The 18,901-nt window shown below is 32.6% G+C and overlaps 1 protein-coding gene across 1 annotated transcript in view; it reads left to right on the top strand.

The window, feature by feature from the left end:
* LOC145686266 (lysosomal acid phosphatase-like) overlaps positions 1–18,901 on the top strand; it is a 41,522-nt gene that overhangs the window by 11,738 nt on the left and 10,883 nt on the right. The window contains exons 2-6 of the mRNA XM_081759389.1: positions 5,634–5,735; positions 7,687–7,923; positions 9,380–9,565; positions 14,643–14,766; positions 18,103–18,317. Coding sequence (XP_081615515.1) covers positions 5,634–5,735; positions 7,687–7,923; positions 9,380–9,565; positions 14,643–14,766; positions 18,103–18,317 — 864 coding nt within the window. The remainder of the gene's footprint in view (positions 1–5,633; positions 5,736–7,686; positions 7,924–9,379; positions 9,566–14,642; positions 14,767–18,102; positions 18,318–18,901) is intronic.

The raw sequence follows: 18,901 nt of genomic DNA on the forward strand, positions 1-18,901 counted from the left end.
TGAATCAGTGACTGGAAGAACAGTAAGAGTCCAAAATCACATTTCGTGAATCTTCAATAAGAAAAATACGTCACGGTGCACTACACATGTTCATTCTTAAATCTATATATATAAAAGAGAACGTACAAAATCCTTTGTCCGCTCATCACGCTAATACGGCTGAACCAATTTCTTTCATTTTTGGGGGGTTATTAGGATTTGGACCCTAGATGGTTTTTATCATATCACTTTAATTTTTAATTACCAGTGTCTTGAGATAATTGACCATTCAAGTGTCCATAACGTACAAATCCTTTGTTATTAGTTCATCATAGGTAAAAATAAACGTATTTATATGCAACCCGCATGACCGTGTCACTCGGCGGGTTAACATAAATGACAGGCGATATACAGCGGAAAATAGCTTGAATCTTCTGTTTAAAATTTTTTAATTGATTTGCTTATTTTTACAGACACTTTTACAATATGCCAGCACCGGGATGACCGCAGCGAAGCGGGGCGGGTTAACATAAATGACAGGCGATATAATGTTAAGATTTACTGCAATCTTCTATGGTTTTTATCATATCACTTGAAAGCGAAAAAGTAAAAATTATCTAAGTAACAAAGTTTATTGCGTTCCGGGGTGACCGCAGCGAAGCGGGGTGAACGCTGCTAGTTAACTAATAAGTTGAAAACTCTTACAACAATTCATAAGAATACGTTTTTCTACGCATTCAACAATTATTATTAACGTTAAGTATAATGATTTACTTTGAACTATTTCAAGGAAAATTGAAATATTCTCTTGAGGCAGATTCTTCAAGAAACCCAACAATTCCTGATCAGGGGCGGACTGGGAAGAAAATTTCACTGTAGAACAATTCCATCAACTGGCCCCTTTCGAAAAAGCAGCCCCTATTTTTTGTTATCCAATAATAATTTTTATAATTTTATATATTTGAATTGGTCCTCTATAAATTAAGGAATATACGCTCTTGTAAATGAAATTGTATTCAATTCGAAATAGGTCTACTTTGTGCTTAGTATTTTCGATGTTCTTTTAGCACACAATCGTCACATTAGTACAGGTATTCTACTGTGTTAAGAGATTTTTTTTGTATATTTAGCTTTTTATTTTCAACTTCATACAAAACAAAATTTTGGGAGTTGGCTGGATGTTATATATTTTATCAAGTTTTATGAAGTTGTGAAGTGACTTAGAAATATGTGCACATAGTTACAGCCAGACATTGGTACATAGGTACATATCTTTCAGATTACATTTTCAAGTTATGAGTATTTTTTTAAGACATCACTTTTCTATGATTTTGTCTACATCAATATATTGAAATATTTCCTTCTCTACTGACATAAACATAAAGGATTCCATTTTATCCTGTGATAGAATCGTTATCACTTTGTTTTTTTATGAACTTTAACACGGAAATCTTCTCTTGCATGCTATCTGTGTAAAAAAAAAAAAAGTGTGAGTATGTAGTTTAGGGAAATCCTATGTTACAATAAGTTTCTGTCAAAAGATTATACATATACAAAAGTCTGTAGCAACAAACACAACACTCCTGACATGAACGAATACACTTTTTCTTTAGAGTGAAATCATCCGGAGAGATATGTGTGGTTTCGACCACCAATTCTAATTCCATTACATCATACTCATCTAAAGGAGACTGTTTCAGTCTCTCCCAGTAATTAGCAAAACTAATCAGTTCCATTCCTAATATCTGCTGTGATATGCAACTTAAAATATCCCAATGTCGTAGCTAAATGTTCAAGTGCAGGTGGTTGAAGTCCTCTGCTTCTATCGTGGAAACATTTTGGATCAAGAATAGCTAGGTCACGTGTTTACTCTGTCTACAATAACATTAAAAACTTGATATTTATATTCGTCTTCTGAATCAGGTGGCATCATTTTTATTTTCCTTCGTCTTTTCTGTGGAAGAGTAGTAGTAACAGCAATGATCAGATCTTCTTCTTCAAGTAACTTAGCTTTTGCCCATTCAATGAATTCTTTCGCTTTATTCTTGCTTGTTTTAAAACATTCTCTAAGTTCTTGTAACTTATTGAAAGTCACTTTCACCATGTTGAATTCTTTCATTATATCCAAACCATTTGTTTCTAAATATTTAGACAAAGTTGATGTGTGGTCAAAAACGTACAAAAAATAAACGCCGTCAAGATATTTTCAAATTTGAGTACAGACTCTTTATGCGGTGCTGCTTTTCTTGTAGTGTCTGGTGGCATTAGATTATTGTTTTCGATTATGCCAAGTGTTACAAATAGAGTAACAAAGAGAGATGATTCTTTGTTGCCCTTTGATCCGAAAACTTTCTTGAGAGCGCTATCCTTTGTCCATTATCTTGTTTCTCCACTGAGATGCAGTCATTCGATGCTCAGCCCTTCATTTGCGTTTTCCCATACATCCATTCGTGAGTAAGAATGTCGTAAACAAAAAATCTGCAACATCATTTCAAAGCACATTGGAGAGTGGCATTGGCAGTTTCTTCCATCACAAGATTCAGGATTGTGCATAACACCACATGTGCTTCAGTTCTAGAGACTCCTTGCTTAGCCATGATGTGAATCCATTATAAGCGCCTTCCATGTTTGCAGCACCATCAGGTGAAGTACCTACACATTTTTTTTATTTATTTTACATCGATTTGATAATTTGTAAGATGTCCCACAAGAAGAGCTTAAGTGCTTTGCCGGTTGTTGAGTGACATTCCAACATACCAAACAATATTTCACCAATTCTTTTATTGGTGACATCGAATTATTACAGAATACTGCTCTTTGCATGTTACATCTTGTGTTGTATCAATCTGAATGGAAAATACACTGCTTCGCAGACTTATTTATCATTTCCTTTTTGATCAGGTGCCTTATGGATCAATGATGTGATTGACAGTATCTTTGATAACATGGTTATTAGGCTACCACATCCTGTTTTCCTGATTCATGGTGAATTTTACTTTTCTTTACACATTTATTTTAATGCTTTTTCATGCATATATCATATTTTTCTAGAAGGAGAACAAATTACAAGAACAAGCGTTACCGGGATCCACGCTGAACATTTCTTGCAAAAGAAACTTGGGGTGGGGGAATGCAGAAAAGTTACGAGTGATATCCAAAGCACATTTCACACACAAGGGAACAACCACACGTGATCCATATTAAATGATTAAATGTCAGTGCACTTTTACTCCTATTTGACGTCTTAAACATTAAGACACTTGTACACACATTTACAAACGACTTTTTTTTTTTTTTTTTTTTCGAGTCGCTCTTCTTCGAAACTCCAACATGTTCTAAGGGTTTCATCGTTTCCATTTCCATTCCACGTTTATCTTCTTTCCACTGACACGGGATAAAATGTCGGTATAGACACATGATTGTTTGAAACGCTACAGCCCTTGCCTGAGCGTTGTGCAAAATAAATAACATTGTTGTATTTCGAAAGTGGAGGTCTATATCTCAGGAAAGGAATAAATTTTTGAGTTGGAAATTAAATTAATTATTTTGACTGTTCAATAGGCCTACATTTTAAAAATGTTTTAGAGATATAGCCTACATCTTTTGATTTGATCATACCGTACTGTCTGAAAGTGTTTTAGATCTACCGGCCCCTTGAAATTGTAATGGAACGGCCCGAAATTGATATTCAAATTGGAAGTTTGCTCATGTACGTAATGCGATAACAATATTCTGCAATTACTTATTCGGAAAAGACTACTCGATTATGACTCAGTTCGCAAGACCATTTTAAATTTGCCAGAAATATGCTGTCAATTCATACAATACTTAGGACAATAAACTTTGAAGGCACTAACGCACTGTCCCGATTATGTATGCAATCGTACTTTGCCTATTTAAAGATTAATTCAATTTCGTGCATGTCTTATTGCTTGTAATTATCGATAAAACTTATCGATTTCTTCTTAAGAGCATCAACATTGCTTAATCACCAGTTAATTGAGAGTACTAATAAATTATGAGATATAATACTTATTAAGTTCAGCGAACTTCTTTCTATTGTGACAGACACTAGTTTCATCGATTGAAAATAGTTTTTAGAAAAGGCATATTCAAAAAGTTTTCCTTTCTTGCTGAAAGTAAAACAATCTTAAAAATAAATTAAGAATTGCAAATTAGAACGAAATGTTATAAAGATTTACTATTCATACTAAATAGAATAAGTGTAAATTTAAAAAAAGTAGTCAAAACAAAAACTAGAATATGCTAAAAATAAGTAGAATAGAATGAGTATAATAGCTGACTAAAGGAAAGCTTACCTCTTATTTTCGTAAATTTTACATTTCTATTTTCCTTTTCTTCAATAATCCACTTTCAATTCTCAGAAAGTAGATGTATTTTACCATAGTGTCTTTTAGCTCAATAAACTGTTAGACTTTATGTTAATGCTTTGCATAAAAATTGTCATTCGTTATATCTGTGAAATAAGCAATTACGTTCTTAGAACCCTATGTTATACATATACTGAATGTACTGGATATACGTAATTTTTCAAATGATATTCTAGTTCATACCATATGACATCAAGTAGGCACTGCAGAGCAGTACAGTATCAAAGTAGAAGTAACGAGTTTTGGTGATGATATGATATTTCAAATGCGAATAATAATAATAAAACATCTTTTTCTTTTCATCATAAAGAATTACATACTGCGAAACAACTTGCATATTTCCAAATCTAGGTATACACTTTATTCATACTTTAAGTTTGTTTAACAAGTAATAAGACATACCTTTGTTAGTTAGTTATTAAGAAAATTTCAAATTAACCGAAGTATATAATTATTTTCCTTGTTGGTCCCTTTTTCCAGTGATCAGATTTCAGAATTAAAATATTCTTAAAACGTAGAATAATAAAATAGGAACAACTGTTACCTCACAATCAATCGACAGCTGAAAGTCAGCTTATCTGTAGGACTGCATACTACGTAATGCTTTGCAGACTTGTGTTCAGTGACGTTAGCTTCATTGGAGAACTTTTGAAAAGAGAGTTCGTTTTTTGCGCAGCTGAGATGTATTTTTTTTTTTTTGCGTCGTGGATAATAAGTTGTGACCAAGCAAACATAATAGTATTCACTTTCATTATTTACTTATGGCTTATCCAACTGTTTATTGTGTTTGCAAAATACTACGTTCACTAATATAACAAAAAGATTCTGTATAAACTAGCATTAACTTTTATTTATTTTCCGACAAGTTGAAATGATTTTATGAATTTTTCAAGTTAACTGTCTTACATTTCTAGATAAATCCAGTTGTAGTTTATTGTTTCAGCTTGATTTCTATGTCTTTCTTTGCCTTTGTACTAACGCTTTATTCCAATGTATATAAGTTTGTTGGCTTGTCGCCTTCATTCTCAACTCAATACACTCTTTCTATTATATTAATATTATACTTAAAATTATGTAAATTTGAGAAATAAATCACGTATAAAGTAAAATTGTTTATAATATAGTAAAAAATAAGGGAGATGTCTGTAACCTTTAGTTATTTGCATATATTTAGTGTTATCAATAATAACTAGTGTTTAATTAATTTCTCCTTTAAAGATTCATTTTTAGAAAATAATGTGCCACATTAAATTATTATTTTAGCTCTTTCGACATGGCGATAGAACACCCGTTGCAACGTATCCTACAGACCCATATAACGATGTTTCAAGATATTGGCCTGAAGGATGGGGACAGTTAACAAAGGTGGGTTTTACTTTATCTTTTTCATGACAATGCATAAAAACTTCTTATATTCAATACTTCTAGATAAAAACTGAATACAAGAAGATTATACATTTTGCTGGGCAAGCAAAACTCTAAGCTATAATAAGCTACTTACCCATATGGTTACCAGACGTCCTCTTTTACCCGAATATCTCCTCCTTTTCCTGGCGTCCTCTTTTTCTGGCGTTAAAAATGCCCCGGGCGGTATTTTTTAAAGATAGATCGGGAAACGTCATTAAAAAAAAATAGAATTACAGACCACTGATTCAGCTTTAGGAGATCAGTTTTTATAAATTCGAAACATAAATCTTAGAAAGTAGGTGCAATGAGAAGAAACTTTGTACAGGTTTAAATTTCTGTATGCTGATATCATTTTGCAATACCAAAAATAATCAAATATCATTTAATGATAATTATTTAGAATATTATTACAGCTATATTTTTTGAAAGCAAATATTTATTTTGTGCAGAAAACATTTATGCAACTATTTCCTCCTGTAGCCACTGAACAACCTTTAGAGTTTGCATTACAAAAAGAGAAAATAAAATGTTTACGTAAAGCATTAAACAAATAATTTTAAAATATTCAAGGTATAGTGAAATTGTTAAGTACGAAAATCTGTTTTTCAATAATTGGAAAAATATTACCTAGGTAGCAAAAATTTTGCTGTAAGGTGATACTGTCAGAAGAGGTCAGATCTTTGGTTACGTTATTGTGGTATATAATAACATAAAACGAGATTAATTATTTCAGAAAAAGTTGGTAACTTATATAAATCAAAGACCTTGAATGGCAAGTGTGGTGCAACTGACGAGTTTCAGAGAGTTCGAAAAACCAGTGTTATAACTATATTTAGGTTTTCTTAAAACGTCACAAAAAATCAATTTACATATTGCGCGGTCAAAGCACAGAAGAATCGAGTCGAATTATCAAAGTTGTGAGAATAATAGAACAGGGTCTTTTACAACCGAAGAGTTAATCACAATATTTCAAAATTACCAAAATGACTTGTCTGTCTTATGCACTGAACGCACCATATAAGTAACAACAGTAAACACTTTATTTTGTATAATTTCAGAGTAGACAACTGTGTGTACGTTATTAATTTGTAATTTATTTAAATAGGGACATGTAACAATAAAATTAGTATACTTCCCATCATCGAAAAGGGTATATTTTTATCTATTGCACTTCTGTATATGTTTGTAAGGATTACATGAGTACTTTTCTCTATCTTTCTCTATCTCTTATACGATGAGCAGCTATGAGTACTGTTCATTGATATTGAGAGACGTTTCAGTCAGTCATAAAAATACTTTATTTATATAAAAAAATATACCCACTATACGTATTTTTACAGGAATTTTAACAACTATTATTAAATAATGAATCATGTATAATTTGTTGACAGGACTAAATTTTATCAATATGCGAGACTTCATTTCTGCACAGACAGTTTATTTTCATTCTATGTAGTTCCTATTATATATTTTAAAATAATTTTTATTCTTTATGGCAGCACACGCTGTATGATGTACTTTTCTGTTTTAAGAAACAATCTTTGTCTTATGGTTATATCAGCGACATATTGCAATTAAGAGAATTACGGAAGATCGCCGCTGCAATAAATAAATAAATAAATAAATAAATAAATAAATAAAATACTTACGCTGTATTAAATGATATGAACTTATTATTGGTGGGAATCAATAGAACAGGTACTTTTACAGGTATGCTACGATTTCCCATCTTAAACAATGGTTTGTACCCAAGTTGAAGGCAACATTGGGGAACAGGAAACGTTTCATAGATATATTAGTTTTGTATTACTTGTAGATAAATAGTTGCTACTATTGAAGTTTCAACCTACGTATGAATATATTTTTAAAGTTTATTTATTTTCACTTGATTTTATTTTTGTACAAATAGCAAGGGAAGAGTCACATGTTTGAGCTTGGAAAACTTATTCGAGAGCGATACAACAATTTCCTACAAACATATTCTCCAGACAGAGTGCATGTGAAAAGTAGTGATGTAGATCGTTGCCTTGCAAGTGCATCCTGTTTCTTGGCTGGACTCTACCCACCTTCGGAAAATCAAATATGGACTTCGGAACTTAATTGGCAACCTATACCAATTCACACTATACCATCAAATATGGATGAGGTAAGTACTATGCGATTGTATATACACATATTTAGTTTTAGATCCTATAAAACGCTTGATAGAAAGTTCTATCAGTTAGTATTTAATTTGATCACAGAAAGACAATAAATCATTCATTTTTCATCTATCATAGTCGTTGTAATTAAATGTGAATTCTTCTATAATAATATCAATTTATCAAATATATATCTTGTGATATATAAATTTGAACACATCTTAGAAAATTTTCGTTAGTAAAATATTCCGATAAACAGCAACTACAAAATTACTTCTTCTACTATTTTGTGTATTCTTGGCACTTACATCCACACTTGACATGCCAATACACTAATTCGCTTTAATCATCATTATACCTATCAACAACAATTTTAAATATGCTTCCATTACTAGCGGAACATTTGGCTCAAAATACTTCGTCTTGGTCAAAGAATTATCACGTTTCATCTCGTTAATCCATTTCGTTTTCTCCTTCGTCCTTCCTTCCACTATTTATATCATATTTTCTCGAACACATTTTCTTCTCAGACAGTGTTTTTTTAACCAGTTTCGTTTTGTCTACTAGTATCGATCTCAACTTTTGGATATCTTTTCTTTTCCATTCTACTTAGAAAACTTTGTACGATTTTCGATAGCCACACCGAGGAATCTCAAGTCATTTTTGCCTCATTTAGTACACAAAACCTTTGCAGAGGCTACTTTTTAAAACTCCTTTCTTAGCAGCTTGCGTAATACGTTTTGTTTCCTGAATTATTGTATTCTTATCTTGACTTTAATTTCTCATTTACGTTTCAGATATTCACTTAAACTAATTGTTGAGTGTAGTGGAAAGATTGATTATGTAATGAGAAGATATAAATACCACTATAAGGAAATGGGTGTGTGATAAAATAAGAACTATAGAAAAAGGAAGATAATAGTTATGTATAACACCTATATTGTTTATTTATCGTAGTTGCATAGATCTTTGTACATAGGGCGTTCAATGTACATGGTAACCAATACGACTGTTAGTCATTTTGGTCATATTTCGTTCTTAAGATTTTTGTTTGAAGCTCCTTTCAGACTGTAATGGATTGATTAGTGTTTAATGGAACGCCAGCATCACTTAAACGATTCATGAGAAGATATTGTAAATAACTCTTACAATGTTAAAAACACCATTAATTTCTTTGTACTTGAGCGTAACGTACAATCTTAATGTCTCCTTGTCTCACAACTTTGGTAATTGCAATTTTTTCCTTTCCTCTTTGAACGCCCCATGTATCATTCTTACGTAAATTCAGTAATTATTTTCATTGTTCAATGATGGGATTTTCTGTAAGGTAAGAGTTGAGTGTTGTTTCCTTATCTATTCATAGGAACTATTGTTTGTAAATTTATTCATACTAAAAACACAAATTTCTTCAAATTTTCCAAGATATCTTTAAAAGAGAAATTTCTGTTATCTCACTTTCAGGAGTTTGCAGAAGGAAAACCTTGTCCAGCATATGACAAAGAGATGAAGGATGCAAGTAATTCATTCCAATACAGAAAGTACAACACAAATAATAAGTATCTTTTTGAATATCTCTCACTGTACACGGGGCTCAACGTTACTGACGTTCAGCTTGTGATGTTCTTATATCAAACATTACAAATTGAGGTTTGTATTTGCTATCATATATATTTTAATCAATGATATGGTGTAAGAAAAAGTAATCGTGATTTGAATTAGACAAGCAGTAAATCTTAAGCCAATATACCACGAATTTTATCAAGTTTGTAGTACATCTTTTGGCTACCACTTTGATTAGGGCTTCGTGCTGATGGAGATTCAATTACGTAACTTATATACCTAGGTATATAAGTATATAAGAGTTGCATAGTAACCCATTTTATCTTATTTAAGTAAAATTCCAGGATTGATACTGATACTATAACTACTAATGACGGAAAATTATTTATTACGTGAGAATAATGCTAAGTATGATATTTTTTTCCAAAACATGTAAAGATTTAGTGCCTTTCTAAGCATCGATCATCTGACCCCGTTCCCATGGTCATGGATTCCTATGCGGAGTGAAAGGCTAACATTAAGGTTTGATATTAAAGTAGGGAAACAACCAACAAAGACTTATGAGATGATCAGAACTGTCTACCACGAGAATGTGCTATCTTGTGGTCATGTGTTTGAATGGCACGCCCGATTTCGTGATGGAGGTGAATACGTTGGTAATAACTTTGGAAGTGAGCGTCCGTCAATCAGGCGTTCATAGTATAGTATATCGTGGAGCGTGTTCACGATCTGCTTTAGTCAGACTAGCACGACCAACCTCATGACAAAGGGTGTGCTGCCCATGAACGATCCGGAATATCCTGAAAGAAGGTTTGGGAGGTAGGAGGGTTTGATCCTTATTCTTTGACTAAAGAACAAAAAACTTAGAGAATCGAGTACTTCACAGAATTGTTAACATGAAGTCCGGAGTCGGACCCTTTATTGCTGGATCACATTGTCTCAGACGACACCTGGTGATATGAATATAAGAATCCATGACAATAGGAACAGGATTACTTCGATTATCGAGAAGACCACAGGTGGTTCTTTTATCTAGTTTTCACATATTTTGCAGAAGAAAAATATCAGCATTAATTTTACATGATAAATAATTTTCTGCCATTAGTAATTATGGAGCACTAGAATTTGTCCTGGAACTTTATTTTCAAACCTTATATAAGACAAATACGGGATAATAACGGGTCTGCTCCATGTACTTTCTCCTTCGCTTGTTAATTATCGTATTCAAACTACACCCTAAATGAATATTACTATTTTAAATAAAACTAAACTTTCTGGATTTGTTCAATAAAACTATACCTAGCTAGATAACACTTTGTAAAGCCATGGAAAATATACTGATTTCTGAAATATAAAGAAAATTGTTTATGGACTATTATGCAGGGGCAGCTCCGAAGCTCTAAACGGTGGAAGTCATAAAGCAGCGACGGCGAAAGCACCCTTAATCCAACCGCAAAATCATTCCCCGCGGCTGTGGAGCGTCTAGTGACTTTTTACTTTGAAGCTGTTCTTTAAATTCTAATGTGAGGCATAAATATTGCAGGAAATACCATTACGTAATCATATTACAAATATATGTCTTATATATTAAGTTATTGAACTTAATTTTAGATATTTAGCACAAAAGTTTCAAGGTATAGAAGAAGTGAAAAGCAACTGATGTTGACAACATTGCTCAACCTATTTCCTCAATTTGAATACCTTATTGATTATGCAAAAATAGTTCGGTACCTAGCAATGAACATACATAGACGTTTTTATTAAAAGTGTTTATTTGAGAAGGATATAAATATTAAGTAGTGGTAAAAAATTAATTAAGTTTATTTCTCATATATTTATAGAGTTTATTAACTTCTAAAATAGGGACTGGATACTTACATCTTTCTCATCATAAATTAAATTTCAAGTAATTTTATTTCGATCATATCTGAAGCAAATGAATAATTCATTTGACCATTTATTTTCAGAATCAGATCGTTCACCTATTCCTTAAAGTAGAATCTGAAACCCACGTAATCCTACAGGGAACTATGGTGGCATCCCATGTCAAAGACGCGTTGCCTAACCATATACACGTATCAACAAGAAAGCTTCAAAATATGCGAGAAATAACCCAAATTTAGTTAAGAACAAGTTTACCGAACTCCCCGCCTAAAACCTACCTCGTATGACTTCACAATTGACTCAAATCAGCGATAATTCTGATCTTCACGATAATAAGAACAATATAAATTCCTATTTATGTATTTCTTTGTAAAATTTGAAATTTTATTTTTCGATATTTTGCACTTCTCTACTTATTGGTATCTTATAATTAGTTATTTGAATTATAAATGTTACGATTACATTGAATATTTACATGCGGCTTTGCATACTTGCTTTCACAGTAGTGTTTCAGAGATAAATCAATTTAAAATATAATCCAAGAATGTTCTTTCGTTCTTTAAATGGTTGAAAAAAAAAAAAAAAACACTTAATCGTACCGTACATCAGGTGCAATTAAATTGCGAAATTGTGAAGTAACTTAAGAAAGTATTTTATTTTTTCAGTTCATGATTATTTCTATCTGAGCGTGGCCAAGGTATATAATATTTTGAAAATTTACTGTAGAGTCCTCTCGCCTTTGAAACAATATGAGACATTTTTTAAAAATCGTGAAACAGAACAAGTTCTTTTCACCCTGCTCATGTGGAGAGATAATAAGTACACAGCTTAGAGGCTATTTAACTTCTTTACCCCATTTTCTCCTGTTCTGCCAAGGAGATGAAGAACGGAAGGTTTACTCAGTCACGTTGATAATGTGATTACATTGTACGTAAGGTCAAGCGTTTAAAGAACTAATTCTGTGGGACAGGCGAACGCTAGAAAGAACTAAAGCAGAACACAAGAACTGAGAGTAACAACAAACATCGCGAGTTACTCTATCTCTCATAGACATCAATCAGAATTGTAGAATTCATGTTAAGATAATCAAAATTTTTGTTCGGTTGCTTCTCGTTCGTACACAGGAATAAATATCCATAATTATTTTTTAAAATGATTTTCTTCGTATTAATTGGGAACGCATGTTACTTTGTGACTACATTATAGATAGAGATGGGTATCTAGACGAGATGCGACTTCATATAGTCTCGGTCTCGTCTCGATTGAGAAATAGCTGTCACGATCTCGGTTCTATCTCGAGTCAAAAATCACTGTCTTGTATTGATAAATAAATGGTTGTCTCAATTTCGTCTCGGTAGTTTTAAATAAATTGTGTGTAAATTAAAAATGGGTAAGTAGATTCATTTTATAGACTGTCGTTTACTATTTTTATTTTTTGCCTTCATTCTTGGCTGGAGAATGATTGTGGGTCGCATGCATCTTCATAGCTAAGGGACTAACACACGTACTTTTTATACTTGTGTTTATGAGTTCAGTCCTCCGGGAGTGTATCAAGACTTGGATGAAACCCTACTAATAATCCACACCTCACTTTAAGCAGTACATCTTGTCTCATATCATCTCAGTATGGGATATTGAATTAAACTCTAATTAATCAACTATCAGCTCTAAATACTAATTTTTGTACTCTTCCTTTTGAATCAGTTTTGTTTATCCCACATATCAGATAACGCAGTAGGTAGCAGTAAGTGTGTATTTAGTTGGGCCGAAATTTAATTTTTATTTCTTATTTATTATCCGTTATATTCTTCTTTGACTAATTTATTCACAATAGAAAACCATGCACATCAGCTCCTGTCAATACCTAGGTCATGGAAGTATAAAGTCATACTGCCTCTGAAGGGCCTGACTCAAATGAATAACGTACCTGTACCTCCTACTCCCGTATAGCTTTTCTTAACTGCTACTAGTGAATTAAAGATGAGCATTAAAGATATTACAGAGTAAACATGAGAATATGTTTCCATACTTCATGGATGTGAAAAATTCTATTTAATAATGAAGTAATTCTAATTTAACTTTTTTATTATTATTTATTTAATTCGACCAAAGTGAAGAAAGAGAGACAAAGAGAATGTTTGCTTTTCATGACCTAGTAAAAAAATAAAAGAAATTGTTTATTAATATACATTTTAAATGTCAAGTGCTGTTTAATAGCTCTAACCAATTCTCTAGTTTAATTTGTTTATCTTTTCGCCTTCAATTATCTTGCCCTATCGTATTCCAAAATTTCTTCAATTCTCCAATTTGAAGATTTTCATTTGACTTGAAACCCTTTCGTTTACCACACTCTTCTAGAAGTAATAGAACTTCTTCATCTTACTCAACACACATTAATAAAAAATCTTCGGGTGCAATTCCCATTTTTCTAGTGAAAAAGACTCATGGCTGTAATTGGAATAACGATTGCCAGTGTAACAAATAAGAGCATTCTTAGGGCCCTTAGCGGGAAGTATACTTCTCATTGCCCACGAAAGGGTTAAATAAAAGTCTATCATTCCTTATACGAATGGTTGTAGTGAAACAACTGGAATTTTTTAACATATGTATTCTTTCCATGGTAATTCCTTAGCTGTGTTGAAAATTATTGATAGGTGGTTGGAACCTCATGTTTGCTTTGCAAAATTGGTTTCAGAATATATTGGCAATATGTTCTTTGAGTATAAACTGAATGGAAAGATGATAAAATATATTGAATCCTAACTCAAAATTATGCTCTGTTTAAAACTTTTTCGAAATACCACGTGATCAGAAGTGGCCTCCACACCCTTTCTCCCGTGTATACTCCCATGGCTATCGCTACCCAAGAGAAATTGTTCCACCATCTTAGATTTAATGCAATTGGACGGTTTTTGTAAAATAATTTCAGTACTTTATTTTTTATAACATTCGAGACAACACAGAGACTTTCGTGAATGGGCTTTGTCTCCTCTGGGGTTACAAGTATCTGTGTCGATCTCGAACTCGTCTCGATTTGAAGACGCTGGTCTCGATCTCGTTTCGAAATGCTGAGACGAAACCGAGACTAGTCTTGACTCGGTACTATGGCTAAGTATAGATTTGCCTTGCTCCTGCTAAATATAAAATATTGCCTATGTTCTTTCTATTATGTGAAATAGTACACCAAGTTGAGTTAAGAAATGTAATTCAATAGAAAATTGAAATAATAAGCACAAAATGTTTTGTAAGTACTACGAGTAATAATCTATTTTCTTTTAAGGAACTAAACAATTTGAGACTCCCTCGTTGGACGTATTCTGTGTATCCAAGTAAAATGGAATCATCTGCTGGGCTTGCTTTTCAATTGTATACTTTGACACCCAAAATGAGGAGACTAAAAGGTGGTAAGTAACATAGGAAAAAATGTTTTACAAAATTCTTTATTGTACTATTGAGACTTAGAAACTTACTTTTACCACTATTAGTTATATTGATGAGGTTTAATAAAAAAATTTTTGATGAATTGAACCAAATGACACTAAAAGCGAATCGAACATAAAGAAGTATACAGTACATTATTACATTATTTATCTAAAATAAGGCTTTGCTTAAAGTAGCGCTTGTTCATTATAATTAGGAAAATTTATTATTTATTAATTCTATTGTTTCTTTCAGTTGCCATTATGTATATAGATTGATTACTTTCTGAGAATGTGCTTTCATTTAACTTAGCATTAAACGCTATCTCATAAATGTAACACTTCTAGGGATCAGATTTTGATTTCATTAAGGCATTAGTCTGGGTGAAATGAGTTTATTTGTGCACTGAAAACACAGACAAAAGTACTAAAAATATAAATTTCCTAATCACATTAACTGCTCCCTCTTTGTTACCTCGGATTTCTAGTTTCCTATGAGACAAAAGTTGAAACCGTCTTGTCTCAGGAAGATGTCGTGATAATGATATCTCGTATCAGAAAGTGTATCTGTTTTTATTGGAAGAATTCAATATCGTGCATGGACAACCGTATTTGGATTCGAATTCTAATGGTAGTGCCGATGTGAAAGCAAGTAGTAGTTCGGATTTTACTTTAAGCAATAGGCCTCGTCTTATATAGTCACGGGCTGAAAAGAGACAAACTTCAACTGAGCCAGACTTAAATCAAAATTTATACTTCAACTTGTAGTGGTAATTTCCATTTTCTTCTATGTCCAATTTCTCTTAATCTATACACTCCATTATGGACTGAATCTAACCATCCGTAGTTTTCTCCTTATATTATAACTAGAAAAAGGGAAAATATGAAACTTCATATTTTAAACCATCCTTAGTAGAGCAATGTGAATAAGGAACTTTATGTTTTATGGTTTGCCGAGTCGAAATATGGGGTTTTCAATTTTCATATTTCATAATATTTTGACAAAATGTTTATCTTTAGCAAAATTCCTTATATTCTATGTGTGTTGTATGCCTAAATTGATCTGTAAGTTCATTAAATTCAGTGACATTTCTCCATCATCTTTAAGATTAAGCGCACTTCCGTTTCTTCATGTAGGGGTAGAGGTTCTTTTCTGTCTGATTAATAGCAATAAACCGAAGCCCATCTTCTACTTATTATACTTACTTGTGGAGGAAACTCCCCTTGTTAGTGATAGTCTATATGCATATCCAGTATTGGTACCAGAGCGTTTTAAAGCAAGACACCAGTATTCTTTTGGTGCAAGGAGGCGTTTCGACATAGCAGGGCACTGAATCCACGGCATGCCCCGACATAATCGAAACCCGGAATACCTCAAACCATGACCTGGGAATCTTTCAGAAGGTAGAAAGGGTCTATAATCATGGCCGTACCTACGCCAGATTAGAGATGGGGAGCTACTGTATAATCCCAGCAATACTACCAGAAGCAATGAATCGTGCAATTAGTTCATTTAGGAATGGAGTAAGTCTCTTGACGTTCGGCTCACTTTACTTTACAAGAAAGAAACAATGTTAGCGAAGGATTTACTCGAACCTCCAATATACTTGTATTTACCCTTAAACATTTTACTCCACTATATTCCAAGAAAGATCAATGTGACGGTAACGTAAAATAGGGGAACCCAGATGGTGACTACTGAACATTTCCAGTCTAGTATCTGTTTGTTTTTGTCTTGCTGTATGTTGCTGCACTCTTTGAGATATGTTATATATTAACAACACCAGCTGTTAATAGTAAGTTTTTACTATTGAAATAATGGTGTAAATCTTCGCCTGATAAATTCTAAAAATTAATGTATACGTAACACAAATGCAAGATGGCTTAAATAAAAACAAAATCTAACCGAACCAAATGATTATTATGACTTACCTGTTTCAGATTTGGAAATATTTCAGGCATATGTTTGATGAAACAAATGATACTTTGCCGAGACTGTAACTCACATTAGTAATAATAAATGCTGCCTTTGGTTAGATTTTATTTTTTATCTAAGTCGTTCGTAGCTCGAAAGCTAGAATGAGCAGCATTCAAATGAATAGGGGAAATGTATTCACATATAGTTCATCTTTTAGAAAGTATATAATTAAAACTTCTCTTATTTCATATTTTGGATGATTAACTCTCAGGTTTATTAGAAATTGCCAATTTTTAAAACAGAACCTAGGGCTGAAATACCATTTTCAATGTTAATGATATGTAATGAAATTTTGAGATAATTTATGGAGAACTTCAATTCCACATTTTCATCACTGTACATCGTACATGTAATAAAAGATACGTCTTAACCTAATAAGTACTCTGTGTCTTGGTTACTTCAGTTAGTTGGCCAAGCATGCGTGAAGTAAACAATAGCTCACACTGACAATCTTACCTCATTCTTTGTCAGCAGTCTCGTAGCCAAGGAGAGACTAGAGTAGGCAGTCCATTCCCTAAATTATTTTTGAACTTTCTAAAACAGAGTTGCAGAAAAACTTTCAATTAACGATAACTTAGATAATAAATCCTTAAATTTTAAATTAACGATAACTTAGATAAGAAATCCTTCTTATACTACTTACTAAATTAAGTTCAATTTATTGAATTTTATTCATTTGTATAAAATGATAAGCTTCTTGCTAGATCCACCAAGTATTTGTAATTAGCCTTCTCATATTCTAAGAACGCCAAACTCAAGTACTCTATATTGCACGATTGGAAGCACCAAAGGCGTGGGATAAGATGCCCTTCCTAAGAATAGTTTAATCAAGGTATAGGACATTGACTGCGAACAACTAGTAAGTGTAGATTAGAGTCATGACTAGGAGCTGGCCATGGATGATTAGCACCCTCTTTGGGTCACTTTCAATATTCAATGAAATTTTCAATATTTTCTTTAGATAAATATATATTCAAAAGGTATAAGCAGTCAAGAAAGTAAGATGAAATGAATCTACATCCAGACTAAAAGTGGGGAAACGCACGTGGATATCTATACTCCACTTCCATAAAATTCTATAGCGTCTCGCACTTCCTAAAACAATTACAATGGACAACGATAGGCACGGAGATGGGGTGACGTCACGCGTCCTCCTACCTTTTCAGATTCACTTTTACCCCTGTCTACATCTCTGTTTCAGATTCCATAAATAAAGAAATAATTAGTTTTTTGTGGTGTTTTATAATGTCTGTTATTGCCCCCTCTAAGAAACTAAACTCCCTAAGAGCGTGTTAGTAATCGTGTTACATAAATTTAAATTTATGATTTTTATACTATTTCAGGTCCACTTCTTAGTGAAATTGTGAATCATACTTTAGAGAAAGTTAGTGGTACTTTGTCTCCTGACAGAAAGTTGTTGATATACTCTGCCCACGACACTACTGTGGTTTCTGTTCTAAGAGCTATGGGCTTCGTCGATAGGCTGATTGTACCAGGTTTTGGAGCAACCCTTATCATTGAACTTCATCAAACACCGGAGAGTGGATATGCCGTAAAGGTAAATCACTAATTGAGAAAAGCTTTGATTTCTTTTCCTATATCTAATAAAGGTAGACACTGCTGATATAGTATTGTTTGGGTGTTTCATTATTGTAAAAAGGCAAGATTTTTTTATGTTAGGCAAGATTTTTTTCCTAATTTCTTAATGTTCAATAATTTGGTAGATCCAGAAGTATTATTTAAAGAGACTGATTTCCAATCTATGTATCAAAGCCCACTCTTGACTCCCGAGGTGATTTGTTGTGTTCTGAAATTTCAGTGAGGAGTATGGGATTGAATTAAACTATAAAGTAAAGTGAAACAATCATCTGAAATCCTGTAATTTCTTTAGATAATCTTTTAGTTTTAGAAGAATTTTTGAAGAAATAGTTTTATGGACTTTGTTAATATTTCAACAATAAAATTAATATCATTTTGTAAAGAAAGCCTTTGTACTGCAGAGTAGTTTCAGCATGTTAAGGTTTAGGGTAATTTAGTTTAAGTTTCGTATTCCTGGACTTACTCTGGGGTAGTTAACCCAATTAGAATATTTATCTATGTGTGAAAAATAAAGCTTGCTTCCCCAGCCCTCTAACGAGTAGT

Source organism: Thermobia domestica, chromosome 5, assembly GCF_964235325.1.
Source record: "Thermobia domestica chromosome 5, izTheDome1.hap1.1, whole genome shotgun sequence".
In the NCBI taxonomy this organism is placed as follows: Eukaryota; Metazoa; Arthropoda; class Insecta; order Zygentoma; family Lepismatidae; genus Thermobia; species Thermobia domestica.